Source organism: Octopus bimaculoides, chromosome 6 (genome assembly GCF_046866305.1).
Source record: "Octopus bimaculoides isolate indiv1 chromosome 6, ASM4686630v1, whole genome shotgun sequence".
Classification (NCBI taxonomy): Eukaryota; Metazoa; Mollusca; class Cephalopoda; order Octopoda; family Octopodidae; genus Octopus; species Octopus bimaculoides.
In genome coordinates, this window is record NC_142933.1 from 116,804,632 (window position 1) to 116,827,307 (window position 22,676).

General features: G+C 35.0%; 1 protein-coding gene across 2 annotated transcripts in view; it reads left to right on the forward strand.

Annotated features, from left to right (window-relative positions):
- LOC106882966 (dnaJ homolog subfamily B member 12) overlaps positions 1-22,676 on the forward strand; it is a 45,371-nt gene that overhangs the window by 17,531 nt on the left and 5,164 nt on the right. Inside the window, exons 3-7 of one of the 2 annotated variants that reach the window (XM_052968560.2) lie at positions 3,517-3,662; positions 3,929-4,063; positions 5,994-6,050; positions 7,815-7,879; positions 15,710-15,853. In XM_052968560.2, coding sequence (XP_052824520.1) covers positions 3,517-3,662; positions 3,929-4,063; positions 5,994-6,050; positions 7,815-7,879; positions 15,710-15,853 — 547 coding nt within the window. The remainder of the gene's footprint in view (positions 1-3,516; positions 3,663-3,928; positions 4,064-5,993; positions 6,051-7,814; positions 7,880-15,709; positions 15,854-22,676) is intronic. The other variant, XM_014933820.3, reaches the window with a different exon arrangement.

Genomic DNA, 22,676 nt, shown 5'->3' on the forward strand with positions numbered 1-22,676 from the left:
TATAAAGTGCCTATGTAGCTTGCAGACTATAACTGTTTTCATTTGTGAGAATGGTTGGGTGCTCTTGAAAATTTCCATATTTTACAAAAGGGTCGTTATAGAAATGACATGTTTCATAGCTGTTTGGTTACTACCAACCACTTCTATTCACATCTAAGTGGAGTGCTATACTTTAAAATAGAGGCAATAGCTAGAGCAGTTCTGAACTCCTGATTTTGTTTTGTTAATTGTCCATCTTAGATCTGTAGTCAAAACTTTTTTCACTTTGCCCTTATGCTGTCAGCTACTTCTAGGGAGCTTTCTTGAAAATTGAAGGAATTCTCATCATGAATGCTCTTAGCTACTCTCGTGCATCTGCTATATATAAAGTGTTTCTCCTTTGTCAGCCTACCTGTGCTCGCTCTATATCTTTTGTGCATTCATTGTTCACAATGAATGTATTGTATGTGATTTCTAATTTCTAGCTACTCTTTTTCTATACATTGAGCAAGTATGGCCAACTCCAGTTGAGAGAGTTCTGTTATCTTTCTTGCTAAGACTTCTTAGTAGCAGATACATACAAATAATTAACAGGTGTGAACTCATTTTAAGGGATAACATCCAGGTACTTCAGTTGTTTCAGTCACCATTGAGAAGATCCAAGACAAAATTTGTGTTGATAACTTCCTAGACAAATGTTTCTGTGATATAGGAGTGGTTCATCAGACACTGTGGTTGGATGACCCCTGTATTGGCTTGTTGGTTGAAAGTAGTCTATGGCTACATGTAGAGCAGCTTGATAAACAAAATGGGTATAGAGTTCAATTCCGTGTTCAAAAGCCATAACTAAATTCAGATTATTCTTCATCTGAACCTTTCTTTTTATTAATGCTGGTGTCCTAGCATGGCCGCAGCATCTGGCAGAATAATAGAATAAGATAGTAGAATAATAGAATACAAGCAGCTATAAAATATATTCTTTCAAATGCTTGAGAAGCTCCCAAGAAGTTTGTAGCTTTCCTTATCTAGATCACCTAATTAGCCATGGGGGCAGATGTTCGGAAAACATAGTAGTTGGAGTTAAAGCAGGGTGGAGAATGTTCAGGAATTTACTACCTGTGCTGCAACAAAGAGCTTGTATGCTGCTTATGTAGAAAGGGTGACATTGCATTATGGTAGAACATGGGTACTGAATGTGAAAGATGTTTGAAGGGTGGCAAGAAATATAGTAAGCATGCTCTGCTGAGTGTGTAAAAATGAATGTTGCATGAGCAACAATGCAAATAGAGAGAAGAACGTGGGGAATAAGATGACTCGGATGTAATGTGCAGAGAAGAAAGACATCCAGTAGAGACATGCTTCACATATAGATGATGAGAGTTGGGTGGAAAAAAGTGTCAAGGAATCTGCAACAGAGGAACACATGGGAAGAAGTGATGAAGGCCCATTTCAAAAGGCTGAACTTCATGAAAACGACCCTGGACTGGGACAAATGGTAAGATGCTGTGCTCGAGAAGGACCATCTAATCCATGCAAACATGGAAAAGCAGGCATAAAAATGATCATGGTTATTTTTTTTTTCTCATAATCTCTATATACATTGATATCTCTTTCTTTAATATTTAATCTAATTCTAGTTATTAAACTACGGACTTCAATTATTTTGTCTTCATATATTTTTCATCTTTAGCAAACCACTATACTTTACAAGTTTAACCCAATTCTAGTATCATAGTGGGTCATTGATAATGGAATGAAGAGAATAATGTCAAGAAGTAGTGAAAGACAATCTAAACTAGACTGAAAAGAAGGCAATTCTACTGATTGGCAAACGTCCAACCAGCAACACACTGCAACTACTCTAGTTCATATATATATATATACTCTTACATCTTGCTCCTCTAAACTAGCTAGTTGCACACCCTCTCCATCTATCCCTGCCCGTTCCACCTGTTTCTTCTCTTTGCAATGCTCTTACTCTACTTGGAATCCCCTTCCTGCCCCTGTTTTTCCTGCAGATTTTCTGGGCACAACCCCTAATCTTCTGACTCTCATAAAGAAAGGTCCTAACATGACTTTTTTTGTTCTGCCTTCTTTTAATTCAGCTGGCAAAACATGTTCTTTAGAGATAGGTCTAGTGTATTCTTCAGAGATGGTTGTACATACATATCAGTTGGTAATTTCACTCTAAAGGTCCATCACCATCAATTTGCTTTTTTTCCATGTTGGCACAGGTTGAATGGGTCCTTTCTGACCAGGCTAAAATCTTTTTTGGTGTTACCATTTTTGGCATTGTTTCTATAATCGCCAGTCACTTTATTGGACTACTTGTTGCATCTTATCATATTACCAGAGAAGTTCTCAGCAAAATTAGTCCCCTCTACTCCACACTATCTCTTTTCATCCGTTTGTTCATCCAGCACTAGAGAGATTGTCCTCACCTCTGGTAAGACTATGGAAAGTCATCTCTTCCCTTCACTGTCTCTGTTCATCTAGGCCTTTCTTTCCCATACTGCTGGGTGGGAAGAGAGCCAAAGTGAGAAAGTGACAGAAGAAAGAGACATGAGAGAAAAGGAAAACGAGTGAGAGAGAGAGAGAGAGTGGAACTGGTACGTGTCGGAGCTGTACCAGGCTCCAGTCTGGTCTAACCTCATTTCTATGGCTGGATTCCCTTCCTAATGCCAAACACTCCAACAATGTAGTGGGTGCTTTTTACGTGTCACTGGCACAGGTGCCTTTTACATGTCACCTGCACAGGGTAATGTGTAGTAATAAAGATGGATAATGATAAGAAGGGGAGAGACTGGAGGATTTCAATGGCAAATAAAAGAGAAAGTAATGGGAGTAATGTGACAAAGCTGTTTGGAAGCAGAGAGCCTTAATATAAATATAATAGAAAGGTGAGACTGAAAGGTAAACATCATACATCCCAACTTCCACCACCATTTTACATCCAGTTTTTTTTTTACCATTTCCTTTGTGAGGTTTGTTCTCTTGAGAGCTCAGCTTACCACTTCCTAAGTCATCCTTGGTCTCCCTCTTCTGCAGATTCCGTCCATTTGGATTACTCTGCACTTCTCTATACAGCCGTCATTCTCAATAGTTTATGGTTATAGTAGCCACGGTTTTCTCTCCTGTCCACTTCATTCCTGTTCCTCTTATATCCAATTTCCCCCCCTCAATTTATTTGTACTTCATTGTTTATATACATATTACTCATCCAGCAAAGCATGCTTGTCTCATTTCTTTCCAGTCTTTAACATCTTCCACTTTGTAACCCGTATCTCATTAATATGCAACACCACACTTGGGGAAATTTCGAACCTGGGTTCTCATTCCTAAGGTATTTTTCGATGTCGTTATTATTGGACAAATATCCGTCAATTGTAAATAATGTAAATAATGTACATAATTCCTCATCTCTTAGATATAGAACTGAAGTAAAAAGTTGTTTTAATTTTGTTATTCCTTTGCACAGAGTTTTTTTTTTTTTTTTCAGTGCCTTATTTCAAGAAACTTTTCTTTTTCTTTTTACAGAATTAAAAAATGTAAAGATTATTATGAAATCCTTGGTGTCTCAAAGGATGCAACAGATGTTGATTTGAAAAAAGCATACAGAAAATTAGCATTAAAAATGCATCCTGATAAAAATAAGGCTCCAGGTGCTACTGAAGCCTTTAAAGGTAAGCTAAACCATCTTTTAATTATTAGCCCTTTAGATCAGTGGTTCTCAACCAAGTCCAATCAGGCTGAAAGTTCAAGTTCTTCAATATTTCCTTCTGAGCACTTCAGTTCACAAATTCTGTGGAACTTTGAGACCTCATGAACACGAAACCTCTCACTCTAACTTGTCTCTAAAATTATCATTTCCTCTTAAAATGTTTTATGAAGTCTTTTAAAATTTTATTCCTCCTAGTTATGTTAATTTTATTTGTTTCTGTTGTTTTAGCTATTGGAAATGCATTTTCTGTATTAAGTGATGCCGATAAAAGGAAAAAGTATGATCTCTATGGAGAGGATATTGTCCATCACTCTCGGAATTGTAGTAGGGACGAGCAATTTGACTATTCTCGGGGCTTCGAAGGTAAGAGGGAACTTTCTGGATTCAATTTCCCAAATTGTCATAAATTTGATTTTTTTTCATTATTTGAATTAACAAGAATATATATACATCAAGATTTGCTTTATTCCTTTATAAGGCGGTGAGCTGGCAGAAACGTTAGCGTGCCGGGCGAAATGCTTAGCTGTATTTCGTCTGTCTTTACGTTCTGGGTTCAAATTCCGCCGATGTCGACTTTGCCTTTCATCCTTTCAGGGTCGATTAAATAAGTACCAGTTATGCACTGGGATCAATATAATCGACTTAATCCGTTTGTCTGTCCTTGTTTGTCCCCTCTCTGTGTGTGTAGCCCCTTGTGGGCAGTAAAGAAATAAGTGTTGCTTTATTCCTGCTGTGCATAGCATTTTGAATTTCAAATTGCTGATCTTACAAATCAAGCTATGGATAAAAAAATATCTAGAGACTTGCTATCAATTATTTAGTGGCATAGTTTCATCAATTCTGAAATATAAGCACAGGTATAGGTGCAGGTGGAGCTGTACGGTTAAGAAGCTTGCTTGCTAATCACATGGTCCTGGGTTCACTCCTACTGCGCAGCACCTTGGGCAAGTGTCTTCTATAACATCAAGCTGACCAAAGCTCCGTGAGTGGAATTCGTAGACAGAAACTGAAAGACGCCCATTGTGTGTGTGTGAACATATGACTTGGTTATCTATAATGTGTTGGACATACTCTTGTTGAGACATCTTGTGATGGATTTTAAATGAACTTCGTCATACAAGCAAGGTTGTTCATTTCTAGTCTTCTGTGAAAAACATGTCTAATGTGTATACGTGAATGTTGATGAAGTAGTTGTATGCTGTCAACTTAATGTGACAGTCCCCTGAAGGGAATAATACTACTGTTGGTTAGACCTAGGAAGCTGCATTAAGTTGACAGCATACAATTACTTCATCGTATCACTACTGCATAAATCTCTCTGAGAGATTTAGAAGCGTATTATTTCTAAATGTGAATGTTGATGTTTCACAGTTTCACTTGTCACTGTCTCAACAGCATTTGAACTTAGATTGTAAAGACTGATGAAAATGCTGCCTCAGTATTTTGTCTGACATCCTAATGATTTTGCTAGCTCACCCACTTAATAATGATATAATAGTTTCGATTTTTGGTACAAGGCTGGCAGTTTCAGAGAGTGGGGGTAAATCGATTACATCAACTCCAGTGCTCAACTGATACTTATTTTATTGACCACAAAAGGATGGAAGGCAAAGTTGTTCTTAGCAGAATGTAAAGACAGACAAAATGTTGCTAAGCATTTTGTCCAGTATGTTAATGGTTCCTGCCAGCTCACGACCTTAATAATAACAATAATAATAATTATTATTATTATATAAAAATAGTTTCAAATTTTGGTACAAGGCCAACAATTTTGGGGAAGGGAGTAAATCAATTACATCAACTTCAGTGCTCAACTGTTACTTTATTGACTCTGAAAAGATGAAAGGATATAGTCTTGGTTGCAATGACAATCAAATGATGAAATCTTTCCTTTTTATGGTTGTGGTCTGGTAGTAAATACTTGGTGAAATAAATTCATAATTCAGTTTCAATTTCTTAATTAGAACTTTCTTTAGTTATGTCACTGATCCATCTGTGAAAGCCTGGTCGTTATAACATCTTCCTACATTTATAACAATGCCTGAGATGATACTGATGCCTAAGGTGGTGGATTTTCCTTTGGACAACATCAGTGTCACGAAGAAGAGAGACTTGCATGCATGGGCAACTGTCAATCTTCCACATAAACACCTTGCCTAGATCTGTGCATACATGTTTAGATACATGATCAGCCTTGACCAACGGAGGCCCTGGTTAATGTTCTTTGCTTATTTTTTTTTTTAGGGTTTTGTCTCCATATATTTCATTCAGAGTCAATTGTTTTCTATTTCAGGTGATATATCTGCAGAAGAATTGTTCAATATGTTTTTTGGTGGAGGGTTTCCCACTGGTAAGCATTTATTTTTTTCTATTTCTCTTCCAACATTGAATTACTATACATTTTAAATATATTTTAATGACCTAGTAATTTTTATCTTAACCTATTGAATGCTGTAAAATTCAAATAAACCTCTAACTAAACTAACATTTAACTATTCAGTTATAGATTTGGTAGGAAATTGGGGAACGGCTTCCGTGCCGGTGGCACGTAAATAGCACCATTTGAGCGTGATCGTTACCAACGTCGCCTTCCTACGTGAAAAGACATTCGAGTGAGATCGTTGCCAGTGGCGCTGGACTGGTTTCTGTGCAGGTGGCATGTAAAATACACCATTTCAAGCGTGGCCGTTGCCAGTACCGCCTGACTGGCCTTCGTGCCGGTGGCACATAAAAGCACCCACTACACTCTCGGAGTGGTTGGCATTAGAAAGGGCATCCAGCTGTAGAAACTCTGCCAAATCAGATTGGAGCCTGGTGTAGAGGTTCTCAACATGGATGGTACTGCCCCAAGGAGGTGCTAGGCTTGTTGAAGGGGGATAAGACTTTAGGTGGTGGTGAGAGGGGCAGGGGGATAACATAATTAACATACTAAATCTTACTTATAGTAGTAACTATATTATACATGAAAAAACTAGTAATGGTTGTAACTGGCACCTGTGCCAGTGCTATGTAAAAAGCACCCACTAACACTCTTGGAGTATCTTGCCTTAGGAAAGGTATCCAGCTGTAGAAACCTTACCAGAGTAGATTGGAGCCTGGCGCAGCCTTCTGGCTTGCCAGTCCTCAGTCAAACCATCCAACCCATGCCAGCATGGAAAACGGAAGTTAAACGACAATAATGTAGTACATGAACATGTATGTATGTGTGTGTGTGTGTATATATATATATATATATATATATATATATATATATATATATATATATATATATATATATATATATATACATATACATACATGCATATGTACATACATATATCTATACATACACACATAGGTGCGGGGCATGGCTGTGTGTTAAGAAGCTTGCTTCCCTTCATGTGGTTTCAGGTTCAGTCTCAGTGTATGGCACTTTGGGCAAGTGTCTTCTACTATATCCTTGGGTCAACCAAAGCCTTGTGAGTGGATTTGGTAGAGGGAAACTGAAAGAAGCCCATTGTGTATATATTTATATATGTGTGTGTGTGTGTGTCTTTGTATCTTTGTTTATCCCACATCACCACTTGACAACCAGTGTTGGTGTGTTTATATCCCTGTAACTTAGCAGTTCAGCAAAAGAGACTGAAAGTACTGGGGTCGATTTGTTTGACTTAAAAAAACCCTTCAAGGTGGTGCTCCAGTATGGCCACAGTCAAATGACTGAAACAAGTAAAAGAATATACAGATATGTAGGTGCACATGAATGTGTGCTTGTGTTTATGCTTCCTTGTACTGACATTAGCACACTTATTGTAAATAGTCTGCATTCATAAAAAATAGTGCCTTTGTTTGCAATCTTCCCATAAAACATGTTTGGCCATTGAGCTGTTTTGTGTTGGAAAGACAAAAAAGAAACATTACCTTGCTTGGAGACATGCTGGGTGTGACAGGAAGAGCATCCAGCTGTAGAAGAAGAATCTGCTTGAACAAATTTCATTTGACCCATGCAAGCATCGAAAAGTGGACATTGATGCTATGGTGATAATTGTGAGGCCAAGATGGATCTGAATTTGTATTTATTACCTTTGTGACATACTTTGAATCTAGAATTGTAATTGCTCATTTCCTTTTCCAGGTAATGTTTATGTTCACCGGAGAACACAACATAATGGACAGTATCAGAGGGCTGCTCAGTCAGAAGTAATTATTCCTTCATTTTTAAAATTCTCTCATTTATTATATGTACAAAAAAAAAAAATTTTTTTTCATTTTAACAATTTTTATCATTATACATTTATGCATTTTTGTATTTCTTATTAATGGTAAAAGTGTATTAATTTGTCTATTTTTATTTTCTTGCATGTATTTTGTTGAAATATATCGGGATTTAACTGAAGATTTCAACATTTACAATGCAAGACTTATCAAAGTTTATTCATAATTTATCAATATCATTTCACAAAAATCCTTATAATATTAGTAACTTTGGTTTCATTCTGTAAAAATGTACTCACACACACACATTCAAAATACTGATATATTTACATCAAAAACCAAATGTTCATGAATTATTTCCAAGTCCTACCTTTGCTTATTTTAAAATTTTGTACTAAAGTTATCAAGTTAAACATATCTTAAAGAATACCATTGTTTCATAAAGCAAATGATGGAACAAATACATTTGCCATGATGCGTTGCCCTAACAAAAACAAATGCTCAAAACTACTAGCAAGCTTATTATATTTCTAGCAGATTACTACAATGTATTGGTTGTAGTTGTTGTGACATGGAGTGTATTGCTATCTCGGGTGAAATTCTGCTTGTGTAGCACTTATTCTTTCCAAAATAGATTCTTGTTGTTGAGACATATATAGAGAGTTGCATGTCAGTCAAAGCCATACACTATGAATAATCTGTAGAAAAATATCTCATTTAATCTAAGAACAATATTTATTTAGCTTTATTTATTAACCCTATAAAAGGGTAAAAAATCCCTTCGGTCATGAATGACTATGGGATTGCACCTAGAAAGTTCCCTTCCGAGGCACATGTCCAGGTAGGGTTGTTTATAGAAGACCAGCAGTTGGCCATTGCGTACCGGCCTCCCGTCTCCATGCCACCAATGTTATCCAAGGGAAAGACAACGGCCAATACAGTTTGGCACCAATGACTTCACAACTCATTTCTACAGCTGAGTGAACTGGAGCAACGTGAAATAAAGTGTCTTGCTCAAGAACACAGCACACAGCCTAATCTGAGAATTGAACTCACTATCTCATGATTGTAAGCCTGACACTCTAGCCACTGAGACATGCGTCTTCACTTAACCATATCAGAACAATCTTTATTTAATACAATTCTATATTTAAGAGATGAGGAATTATGTACATTATTTACATTTGACAGATATTTGTCCCCATCTTGTTTGTTGTTAACACAACGTTCCGGCTGATATACCCTCCAGCCTTCATCGGGTGTCTGAATCTGAAGAAGACGAAGAAGACGAAGAAGAACCACCACCACAGGAATGAGAACCCAAGTTCGAAATTTCCCCAAGACACCTGATGAATGCTGGAGGGTATATCAGCCGAAACGTTGTGTTAACAACAAACAAGATGAGGACAAATATTCATCAAATGTAAATGATGAAAGGCATTCCAGTCATGCCTATTCCATCTATTTTTGTATCTAAGAATAAATTATCAAATGTGTGCTTTATTTTTAAAAGAGAATTTGCTGCCATTTTTAGTAAGTAAAGTCAGTGTATAGAGCAACGTTTCTTAACCGGGGTTCTGCAAGAAAGAGTGAGATGCTTAGTGGCATTTCGTCTGTCACTGTGTTCTGAGTTCAAATTCCACCGAGGTCAACTTTGCTCTTCATCTTTTCAGGGTTGATAAATTAAGTACCAGTGAAACACTGGGTCGATGTCATCAACTGGTCCCCTCCCCACAAATTTCAGGCTTTGTGCCTTTAGTTGAAAGGATTATTATTATTATTATTATTATTATTATCATCTTTCTATTTAAATAATTTTTTGTCAAGAGTCAAAGCCACTTTTCTTTCTTGTTTTTTTTTTTTTTTTTTTTTTCTGAGGAGAAGATTGTGGTGAGCAGAATCCTCCACTTATTATTAATATATATGAATGCTAGAATAGGTTTATACTGAGACGAGTGAGGTACAGACTAGATATGTTAAAGTTTCTAATCAAGCATTTTATATGATTCAATGATCATCTTCATCATTTTCATCGTTTTTTTTTTTTTTTTTTTACAATATGGATTTCATTTTACCGAGCACAAAACCAATTTTGCTTGGTTAACGATATGTTCAACTCTTTAACATTCAAATTACTTTGTCAAATGTAATGCTTATTTCTTCACATTGATTTGAATTAATCATGAATTAGCTCATAGCTCTGTGATTTTAATGATGTGATAGTCTGTTTTTAGAATGACATTGTAAAGTAGATGTGAGAGGCCGGACCTTGCTGGTTTGAACCTAAAATATGTAGTATATTTAAGTCGGATATGGCCAGTGTTTTTTACGTGCCACCGGCACAGGAGCCAGTCGGGTCATTGGCATTGGCCACGTTCGGATGGTGCTTTTTATGTGCGACCGGTACGGGAGCCAGTCTGGCAGCTCTGGCATTCAATCATGTTCAGATAGTGCTCTTTACGTGCCACCGGCACAGAAGCCAGTGGAATAAATATTACCTCTGAGTATTAATACTGCCTCTGTTGCTAATATATCTTTTTTAAGGAGCCCACTGGCTAATCATGACACCAGTTCTTATTCAGGTACTGTTTTTTTCTATATATTGCTGGTGGGGAGATGAGTCACTGCTATCTCTAGCGGTTGAGCCTCCATCATTGACAAAACCAAGGAGGGTCAAAATCATGTGATCTGGTGGTTTTGGCACTGGAGATGGTGGAGATTTATTTCCCTGCTAGCGATATAAACAAGAGCGCATTTTGCACCAAAAGCTCATATGAGAGGTTCTCTCATGGCATCTACTGCAGTATAGTTTGTTCTGACAGAACATCCAGGGTTAAGTGAGGATAAAGATTACTTTTCAGTATTAATACTGTTTCTGTCAATAATGTATATTTTTTAAGAGTACACTTTATTCTACATTGTCTCAGTTCACCCATCTGTTGGGGATAGGTCAGTGGAACTGAACACCCATTGATAGAAACCACTGTGACACCCTTTTGTTATAATGAAAAGTATATTTTATTTATTGAGTCTGAAAAGATGAAACAGCTGAGTCGAGTATTATTTGGACTCAGTACATTAATGTATCTAAATTGCAGAATCTAATTTGGAATTTTTATTGAACTGACCAAAGAATATCTAAGAACCACAAGAGAAAGAATGTTGCAAGAATTTTTGAGATGCAGGAGAGAAAAGATTTTATTTTTAAGTAAAATGTGATAGCAGTTAACAACCACAAAAGTCTTTGTTTATAGAAACAAAACAGAATTTATATCAAAGCCACATTCACACATTTATAAATAATATGGCATTGAAATAATCATGCTTTCTTCATATGCCAGATATGTCTTCAACAATCTTGTTTGGAGACTTTTACATGCTCCAACAGCTGGTAATCTTTCATAAAGCGCAAATATGCCCTGCTAAAATATTTCTCCTCTGAAATAAAGCATGCACATACATACATACACATGCATGCACATGCACACAGACTGCATCCAATAAAGATATGTTTGCTTAAGAGAAGAAATGTTTGCTCACTTGAAGAAATGAATATATTATCAAGCCCTTTCTTTTCTTAAGTATCTCTTACAAGCTTCTGTAATGACCTGTGCTCCTCTATAATGCTAACTCATGCTCAGCCAGCTAAACCCATTCAATTTGCTTGCACCTCCTTTTGTATTGGGCTAGACCCTCTACTAAGCACTAATTCTTCTGACCTCAGAATTGTATTTTCCTGCAACTTATTCCTTACTCAAAATTTCTTGCTATTTTCAACAATTCCAATTAAGTAACAGCAATACTAACTTCTTCCCTTTATCCTGATCCTTGTCTTGGAGAGCCATGGGATCTATTAGATTTTGTAATGTATGCAAATGGCAACAAGATGAAAAGTGCTATCAGGTAACTTCTGTGCAAAAAGTTGCAACTAATGGAAGTTGTATTTTGGAAATGATAACTAGAGTTGGCATTTTTATGTAATTTGATTTAAGTAGAGGAGGTTTAGATAAATTCTGACATTGTAGCATTTTCCAAAACTTCCTTTGACATTGAATAACTATAACAATGCAAATGAGCAACAGGTATATAGTAATTAAATGTGAAATTCATTATATTGACTAAATTTAAATTTCTTTTCTTTCTTTTCAACAAATTATTTTCTTTAAGGATATATAGAAAAACTTTTGTTTCACTCTTCATTGAATGTTAAGCAAGGACACTTATGCTTCTTTGGGGAGAGAGAATATGAGTGGTATTATTTCCAATTTGCAACCTAGGTAATAACACCCTTCATAGTCTCTCTCTCTAGACAAGGACAGGTGTCAGAAACAGATCTTTTCACCCCTCGTTGCAACATAAAAATTAAATTCTTATCTGAATGAACTAAAAGTTGTCTGTCTATCTGTGCTTGTGTGTGTGTGTGTGTGTCTCTCTCTCTCTCTCTCTCTCTCTTTCTCTCTCTCTTTCTCTCTCTCTCTCTCTCTCTCTCTTTCTCTCTCTCTCTCTCTCTCTCTCTCTCTCTGACTTCATATTCCACACATTTCTTAAGTAAAACATTAGTGATGTTAATATTTATCTGCATTATGATTGGTCGATCTTCCTTCTCAAAAACTTTTGGAATCACGAAATCCCTTACTTGCAAAAAGGTAAGGTTTAGCATAAAATCCTGCCTCAAATAACTCACCAGGTGAATCCATGCTAGCATAGAAAAATGGCCATTATGCAAATGAATATATATGTATGTATATATGTAGAGGACTCAATATATGAGTATAATACATTTTTACTATTTTTAGTTGGCAGAAAGTTACAAAAGTGCCTCAGGGGCTGAAAGTTTCAGATATGGCTTATATGTATATTCAAAATTCCTTACTGGAATTACTACTCATTTGAATGTCTTTGTTATTGGATTATTGGAACAGTATCTCTTGCTCATTTCATATAGCTGTGGTTTTTCAAAATACATTTCAAAATTAAAATTGAATAGAGCAAATTTGATAAAAGTGGACCTACAATGTCATACAACTAAAAAAAAAAAAAAAAAAAGTAAATGAATTTTAGTGTTAAAATTGTCAATCTATAAAGAGAGAGATGACTTAAGTGACTTGACTGGATGATACACAGGATTGGTTGGTACTTTGTCGGTAAAAGAGTATTTCGCTAATTTTGTAATATTTCCCACTGAAGTGTAAATAAATGGAAGTTTGAGATGAAGTAATTAGATTAGAATAAAACATGGCTTCACAAGTGAGGTGATAGTAGATTGATATATGTTGAGAGATGCTGTATTACACAGTCGGCTATGCGTTATAGAATCACATGATGAATTAATGATAAATTAATCCTTAAAATTTATTGATAATATTAAAAATTTAAGTTAAACGATTTGATAAGGTAATGAGTGCTTGTGCGGTTAAGAAATTGACTCTGCAAGTTTCCGGTTCAGTTCCACTGCATGGCACCTGGGCAGTTGTCTTCCATTGTAACCATGCTTCAACTAAAGCCTGTGAGTGAAATTTTGTAGACGAAAATTGTGGAAGGCCATTAAAGGAACCCTTCCTGTCTTTGAGTGGTGGATGTAATTTGTTGCAATGTTTAACACCAACACTTTCCTAGGTGGCCCTTTTAGAGAACTTCTCTCTATTGAAAGTATCCAAGTCGGGTTGTCTGTCTGGAGGATAACTTCTTCCTTTCTTTCCAAAAGTCTCAAAAGCTCTGGGTAAAGCCATAGACATTGTTTTTTTCTCTTCTGTCAATATGTATATTTATAGAAAGAGAGAAAGAAATCTACTCCTGCTTTATATCATTTAACAAAATATTGTCCATCAGATTCAATGTAATTGAAAAGTTTTTATTTAACCCTTTAGCATTCAGATTACTCTCTCAAATGTAATTCTTATTTATTCACATTGTTTTGAATTAATTGGGGCTTATCTTGTATCTTTGAGGTTTTGATGATGTAGTGGTACATTTTTAGAATGACATTGTAGGGTAGGTGTGAGAGGCCAAATCTGGCTGGTTTGAACATATTGACAGGTAGAATGTTTGAGACAGATATGGCTAGTTTAAAAGCTAAAGGGTTATTATATATGAATGCGTGTGTGTATATGTCTGTTCACCCATCTATCTATCTGCACACACACACACACACACATACATAAATTTACTTATTTATGGGTACAAGCATGGCTGAGTGGTGAAGAAGATTTGCTTTGCAATTTTGAGGCCTTAAGTTTGGCTCCTCTGCATATCATCTGGAGTAAATGTCTCTATCATCACCTCAGATTGAATCAAAATTTGTGAGTGGAATTAGGTAGAAGGAAACTATACAGAAGCTTATTGGATGTACCATGCCACTCTGATTCTACTCAAGAATTACATTAAAAGTACATGTCTGGAATGCTAAATTGCTTGCACACTTATTCAGACGTATGATTGATTGCAAAATGGATAGTGGTATTATCAATTGGATGAATGTATTTCAGTTCATGATTTTTAAGGCTTAATGACTTTTTGTTTTTTCAAGCACCTTACAGATAAAATAAGTGACTTCCCAAGTGATATTTTAACTTGAATCTGCTTATCTTTATTTTGGATCTTCAAATATATTGTCTGTTAACCATTTTTTAAATATTTTATTTTATTTTATCATCATCTGTTTTTGCACACAATCATGAATGGGAGAAAGTTTGTAATTCTCAGTACCTTGCCTTCTTGATGCCATTTCAAATGTAGAGAATTATTATTTGTTTTCTTTTTGTCACAGATGGAAGCAAGCAGAATTAATGTACCTTACCTAAGGCACAATATGATAGTTATAAGGTTTGAACTTGCAGAAAACATTCATTATGAATTTCATAATCAACAAACCTGTTTTTTTTTCGACTCAGAACGTTTGTTTTTATTTTTAAGACAATCACTCCATTACTAAGTGCCGTTTCTGTAAATTCAGTTTGATTCCTTTAATTATGACAACTCTGCAGTTTATTTTAGAAAAGGATGATATTATATTTTAATGTTGGCTCCGTACCGATTAGATAATACAGTTCTATATTAAAAGATATGTGGCTAAACCTTGGCTCCAGGTACAAAATCAGTCAGTAACTTACAGTGACCTATCTCATAGGAATGCTAACCCATCTTATCTACATAATCAATTGTCTTTTTAGATTTTCCTACACTCTAGTTTGTGTCCATAGCGTTCTGCAAACATCATGATGTCTTCATTTCCTTTTGCAATTTTAGTTTTTAACTTTGTAGCTTTAGTTCTACGCCTATCATTGATTACATCCATCTTACATTTTCTAATATTTTGATTCTATTGATTTGTGGCAGAAGAATGTTCTGTTTATTAATTAAGTTAATGATCAGATTTATTAGCTTATCTTACTCATTTGTGAACCAAGTGATCCTTGAAGGGTGAAAATGGACCAACAGATCTTAAATTCAAATATTTGGCGTTACACTTTTGTCAATTTCACTGTTTTAATCAGGAGGCTTTTCTATACACCAAGATCTTACACTGTGTTCTTTTTTTATTAAAACACTTTAATTTGATATCAAGCTTTTGATTTCTATTTTTATGAAATTAAATATTATTTTAAACTTTTTTAATAATCTGTTTATTTTCCCTGAAGAGAAGAAAACGTACTTAAGTTTCATAACCATATGAAATATTTGTTAAAAATGTGTTTGCCTTAACTTTTTTTTTTTTTTTCACCTGAGAAAAACTTAGGCTAAATAACAAATTCTTTATACCATGACATTTTTTTTTTGGCTATGGGTTGGACAATTTGTTGCTACTATTTTCAACAGAAATTCCGTACAAGGCAACACAAGTTTTTCGTTTACAAATCTAACTTGTCCTCCTCTGCCACTCGAAGTGAAAAGAACAAGCAAGTTCCCTCTAACAATGCTGCTGCAGGTATTGGTAGAGCCTTCGTATTACGTACACGGGCGGTAAGCATTTTGTTCTAGATAAGAGGGGACTTTTCTATCAAAGAAAAAAAGTTTTTATTTTTTGGTTTGATATTTGATAAAGATTCTCTCTCTCTTCTAGTATTCAAACTGGAATGCCACTTGTTTTCTGCATGTTGTTATCGCTGTTTGCTTAAAATATGTGTGTAACATCTTTGTACAGTTCTAAGAAATTGAAACACTCTTTTAAGGATTTAGCAAAATTCAACATATTCCAATGTATTCATTTGATTTCTATGAATGGCATTTCAAATTTTATTGTGGGTTACATATAAAACAATTCATATGCTCATATTATATAACATTTTTCTTGAAGTTTTGGATAACTTTATTCAAAGTATTTCTTTCAATTTTCATCTAATTGTTTGCAAACTTAGTCAAAGGAAAATCTAGATTATATTTATACATTAACAAGATTAGATAGTAAAAATTATGACTAATTTAGCTTTTTGAACAAAACCGTTTGTCAAACATGTATAATTTTCCCTGCTCAACTTTAGAATCAATACTCTTTTGTTTATGTTTATATATTCATGATAAATTTCTATATATAGAAAATTAAATATTTGTTATTTTCTTACTTTCATAAAATGACATTATTATACTGTTTAACTGAAAGTCATGACCTTGGTTATTCATGTGTCACACATTTATATGAATTAAATACATGGAAGACTGTAACCTACATTTGATATCTAGCCTCAGCACAAGAGTTTATTTCCACTACTTTCAGATTAGTAAGGGTTTGTATGAGCACAAGTGTATGTGAAAGAGAGAGGTGGGAGGTGTTTGAAGCAGCATTCTATTTCTAAAATTGCCTTTTTGAGATTACTCTTCACCTTCTGTCACTTGCTGCTAATTTCTCTATCAAACTCTACTCTTTAGTGCCTTCATCTTCTTTTCATCGGACCCATATATATATATATATATATATATATATATATATATATATATATATATATATATATATATATATATATATATATATGGCGTTAGGAAGGGCATCCAGCTGTAGAAACTCTGCCAAATCAGACTGGAGCCTGGTGTTGCCATCCGGTTTCACCAGTCCTCAGTCAAATCGTCCAACCCATGCTAGCATGGAAAGCGGACGTTAAACGATGATGATGATGATGATGATGATGATGATATATATATATATATATATATATATATATATATATATATCTCAGACATTAGTGATTCTTTCTTGAATTTTTAGTTGAAGGAAGTTAAGTTTCACACTTGTAAGAGATAGAAAAATATATTGTCTTAATTTATCTGTATATAATTTTTAACCCTTTGACGTTTAAACAGGATATATCTGGCCTAAATATTGTGTTTTAACGTTCAGACCTGCCAGATCCACTCTCTTGAACCTGTCCTAGAATATCATTCTAAAAATAAACAATTGCATCAAGTGATTAATTCAAAACAATGTGAATAAATAAGCATTGCATTTGACAGGGTAAAGTAAATGCTGAAGAGTTAAGAATTGCTTTTAACCCACGCTCACCCCACCCGCAAAAAGTATGCTTAGATTGTGAAGCTTATATGAGCCACATTACGATTGCCCTGTTAATAATGCTCTTTGTGTATACATCACACAAAAAATATATATAATTGTTTTGTTAATATTAAGTAGAAAGGTTTTTTTAAATAAATGTTTAGCTCTAACAGTTCTTTTGAAGGTCTAATATTTTATTATGACTTTTGTCTACCTATTATATGAAATAACAATAATTAGTGTTGTTGATGCTTCACAGACTAAACTTTCATTAATATAGGATATGCAACCTACTCTTGTGATTAAATATTAATTCTACATTTTGGTGATAGGACCATTGTGATATCCTATTATATCAACCTTTTCTTGTAACTGATTCTAATGAGTTTGTAAGATTGGTACATCACTTGTAGCTATTGCAATCATGAATTTTTGTTTCTTGCTTTGACTTGCTTTAACTCGTTAAAGTTTAATTTGATGCACTTGTAAAATCTATTCGTTGTTCTTCTCGACATTGATTTTGTTTATTTCTTTCATCATTTTATCTGGTTTAAAAAGTTAAAAAGAGCTTTAGGAATATTAGTTTACATTCTTCTTGTCCTAGTGTACTTTTGGAAAAAAAATGTAAGTCTAAATTTTAATATTATGTTTCTTTCTTACAGCAGAAATGCTAAACTAAAATGGCTAAGTGTTTGGTTAACTGTTACACAATTAATACATAAATTCGTACGTTTTTACTGGATTAGTTTATTCACTTAAATAAGGCGTAGACAGACTTTGGAGAATAATTGCCACATTAATCTTTAAAAAGGTGGCATTAGGCAAAGCATTCAGTTGACTAAAGCTAGCTTTGTGAATTTCTTAGAAAACAATTCATAAACTAATTTAACTCTTCCGCCAACTATGTAGCATCAATGGTTTTACTCCCCTGTTCTCAACTCAGGGTTGCCTTTTCTGTTCTGCTTCTCTCCAGTTGGATCCCTTTTCTTTGCTGCTTCCTTCCCGATTTTGCTGTATTTTCCATGTTTCCCTGAGGGAATGACTTCTCCCTTGTCTTGGTTTTGGATTGACATCAGTGCTTCTGTAACTTTGTTTGTTTCTAGGTAGGGATGTTGGCCCTATGCAGACCCATTCTTACTTCTGGGAAGAAGTAGTCCACATAAATATGGCTTTTGTCTTTTGATCTGTCCATTATGGAACACCTTGTGAGGCGCTTGCACTCCACTAGCACAGCTTTCAATGTCATTGAGGCACACAAGCCACCACACTTCAGCAAGGAGTGGACCTTGTGATGGTGAATCTATAAAGCTTTCTCATTGACATAGAAAAGTAGGTATAAAAGAACATTTATAAATATCTTTCGTCAACTGTGAACTAGCAAACTACAAAAGAGTTGTGAATAGTGATTGGCATGGCATCCTTCATGAGATGCTTCTAAGAACTCTTGTAGTTTGGATATTGAAAGAAAATCTCTAGTGCAGAGAATTGATCACTACCAGACCAATACAATTTTTTGTAAAATATTGTAATATTTGAGACTGTTGCTGGCTGTCATTGTGAAGGTTCATTACCATAATTTTATTGACTTATTTTACATATATATAACGAAATATGTTTTTTTTTTCTCCCTACAATTCTGTTGATTGGCTTTTCATTGTTTATGAGGCAAATTGGTTAAGTTTTTGAAGCATCCAGTAGATTTCTTTGCAGTAATTGTTCTGGCTCTCCATGTTCCAAGGTTAGATACTACTGAGGTTGACTTTGCTTTCCATTCTTTTGGAGTCATTAAATAAAGCACCTGAACTGTACTGGGTCAGTTCTTTTTCTTTCTGTGTTGCATTCTGATAGAAATTAGCTGTGTTCAGACTGAGAGAGGGATGGACTCCACCAGGTTTGAAGATGCCCAAGACGTATGTTATGGTGGTGCTTCTGTGACTCCATCAGAAGTTGAGAGGACAGGACAAGACATTTACACACACACATGGGTGCACATCCTTTGCTTAAGATAGTCATTCTGTATTTCATAGTTCTGGGTGTCATCCCATAGTGCAGCACTGTAGGCAAAAAGTTTCCATCATAGCCTCAGGTCATCCCATGCTTTGAGAATTAATTGGTTAGATAACTGTATGGAAGCTTCTTGAATAGAGTATAATTCAATGACCTAGTCATGTCACACAGTATCATACCAATTCTGTTGTTGGTTCAAATTCATCAAATAGACGCTGTTGATCAGTATCTATTTGATGAATGTTGATCAGCATCTGTTTGATTCATCAAAATGCTTTTGATCAAACTAGAACATTTGTTCATCAAAATCAATAAAAGAATGCATTATGCAGAGTAGTTTATTGTCCGTTTCCTAAACAGCAAGAATTGACTGCAGTCCTCTTTATTCTTTGGACATTTAAAATATTCTGTTTGTATTAAGAGTGGTTGCATGTACCATTTGGTTTCAGCAGATTTTTCTCTGCCTAGCTGGTATTCTCTATTCTAATTATTGAGATATTGTTCTGTTTTGCTAATCAACTAATAACTGTTTAGTTTTGACTTATTTTAAAATAGTGGAATAATTAAATTGCTTTGTTTACTATTGTTTTTGCACTGTTTTCTAACTATACTTGAAAATGTTATATTCCCAATAAATACTTTCTTAGCCCCCCCCCCTTTTTTAACTCTGTCATGTTTAACCCTTTAAATACCTATTTACAACTACCCGGGATCCTATATCGACCTGCTTAAAGCCACCATTATCAAAGTATTTATATTTAAATTTAATCTCAAAATTTAAATATACAAACAAGAACCCAAAATGTAGCTTCCATGATGGTTTTTATGTGAGATCTTTTTTGTTAAATTCTATTCCAAATCCAAATTAATATATTAAGGAATGAAAAATTACAAAATGGACAGTTATTTTTCTACTCTTCTCCCAAGCTTTTATTTTGAAAATTAAGTGAAACAACATTGTTAATAAAGCCCATTATTAGAATGGGTTGGATGGGTCTGTGTCCACTACACTATCTTGCTACTTGTCATTGTCCATCGTCATTTATTCACAACAAAGAATATGTCTTTCTTTGGCATGGTTTTTTATAGCTGGGTATATCTATCACGAATCAATTTAGTACATGTACTAGATACATTTGTGTGATTGGTACTTCAGAGGATGTTTTCTCTGTCTTTTTTTTATATATAGTTATGATGTATTTTTAGTGGTGGTGGTGGGGGGGGGGGGGGTTAACAAGCCAAACTGCCAATCTACTATGCTGTGCACACGTTCACAGTGTGAATTTACTGGGCTTTATTCATAAATTTTACATCATCAGTCAATGACATAAATCCATCAAGTTCCATTCAGTTTGTTATCAAGTATTCATTAGTAATTACTGAAAAACATTTGTTGATAACAGTTTGGGGAAGCGAGAGGGAATAGAGATTTGCAGTAGTGATTCTTAATCTGATGTGAAATCTGTAATAATAGTTAATATAAACCAGGTTAGTAGAGCAATGTTATGAATTGGATTATCACTGTGAACAACATAACATTTCGATGGAGCTCGTTAACTTTCTTGACATTTATTACTGACTCAGCTAATTTATTGGCCAGTTTATTGGTTAATATTTAGTTTCATTATCAGTGAAATCTCTGTTGATGCTGCTGCTGATGATGATGATAATGGATAGTATTTTACTTCGCTTTCTCTATCCCTCTATCAAGGGAGACAGATCACATAAACACACACACACACACACACACACATTAATGTTTGTTTTTATGTTATAAAAATAATTTTACTTTAAGCTGAAAGGCTGCTCAATACATTTGATAGAGTACAAATGTATTATTCTTTAACAAGAATAATATTGACAGTGACATATCATCATCATTGTTTAACATCCATCTTCCATGCATGGGTAGGATGGTTCACAGGAGATGGCCAGATAGAAAAACTACCCTATGCTATTGCGTCTGTTTTGGTAGGGTTTTTACGGCTGAATGCCCTTCCCAACACCAACCACTCTGCAGAGTGGACTCAGTGCTTTTTACGTGGTGTTAGCACAGGTGAGGTTAGTTTTGACATGGTTTTTACAGCTGGATGCCCTTCCAAATGCCAAACACTTTAGATGAATGATCATGGATTGCACTTAGAAAGTTACCTTCCGAGGCACAAGTCTGGGCAAGGTTGTTTATAGAAGACCAGAAGTTACCCATGCATACCAGCCTCCCCTCTCCATGCCACCAATGTTATCCAAGGAAAAGGCAAAGGGGCCGATACAGCTTGGCACCAGTGACGTCACAACTCATTTCTACAGCCGTGTGAACTGGAGCAACATGAAATAAAGTGTCTTGCTCAAGAACACAACACACAGCCCGGTCCAGCAATTGAACTCACTACCTCATGATTGTGAGCCTGATGCTCTATCCATTGAGCACACACACATGCATATCTGATGGGTTTCCACTCAGTTTCCATATACCAATTTTACTCACAAAGCATTGGCCACCCCAAAGCTATAGTAGAAGACACTTGCTCAAGGTACCATGCAGTAAACCCAAACCTGAATCATGTGGTTACAAAGTGAACTTCCTCACTTACTGCTGTGCTTGTGCTGTATATTTTAATGTTGCTATTATTTTCTCTCTTTTATTAGATATGTATGCCGCCATTTCATTTAGCCCTATTTGAGTACAAATCTATTATCAAAAGTGTTGAAGTCATGGTCGTTCCATTTTTTTAAGCTTTACTGTAACTAAGACTACATTATTTTATGTCTTTCTTCCTTTTAAAACAGAGGAAGATTTGGCTGCTATTTCTAGCAGGTTGCATAACCTTGTAGATGCCCTGTCTTTGATTCATTTTAGTGGTGGTTATGTGAGCCCTAATGAGGCTAATCTATAATCAAAGATATTGAAACTGTGACTATCTTGTCATTTTAGGAGTATCTAGGACATTATCTAATGCAATCTTTCCTTTTTTTCAATACAGTAAGGTGTCATTTGACAAGTTTTGGCTGTTATTTCTTACAGGTTAAATGAATATGTAGTTTCCCTCACTGATTTGAAATATAGATGTTGGAAGTACTGGCATGAGTGGTTTCAATCAATTCAGAAGTTTTTCTATACCATATAAAATCGCTGCCATATTTTCTTATTTTAACCAGTTTTTGTTCATGGGTTCTTGTGAGATATTTATTGTATTTTTGCTTTGATTATTGTCAGGTTTCCTCGGGGCAGGGCCATTCTATCAATCCCCTACTCTGGGTTGTGACTTTTTTTTTTATTGATCCTAAAGAAACAAG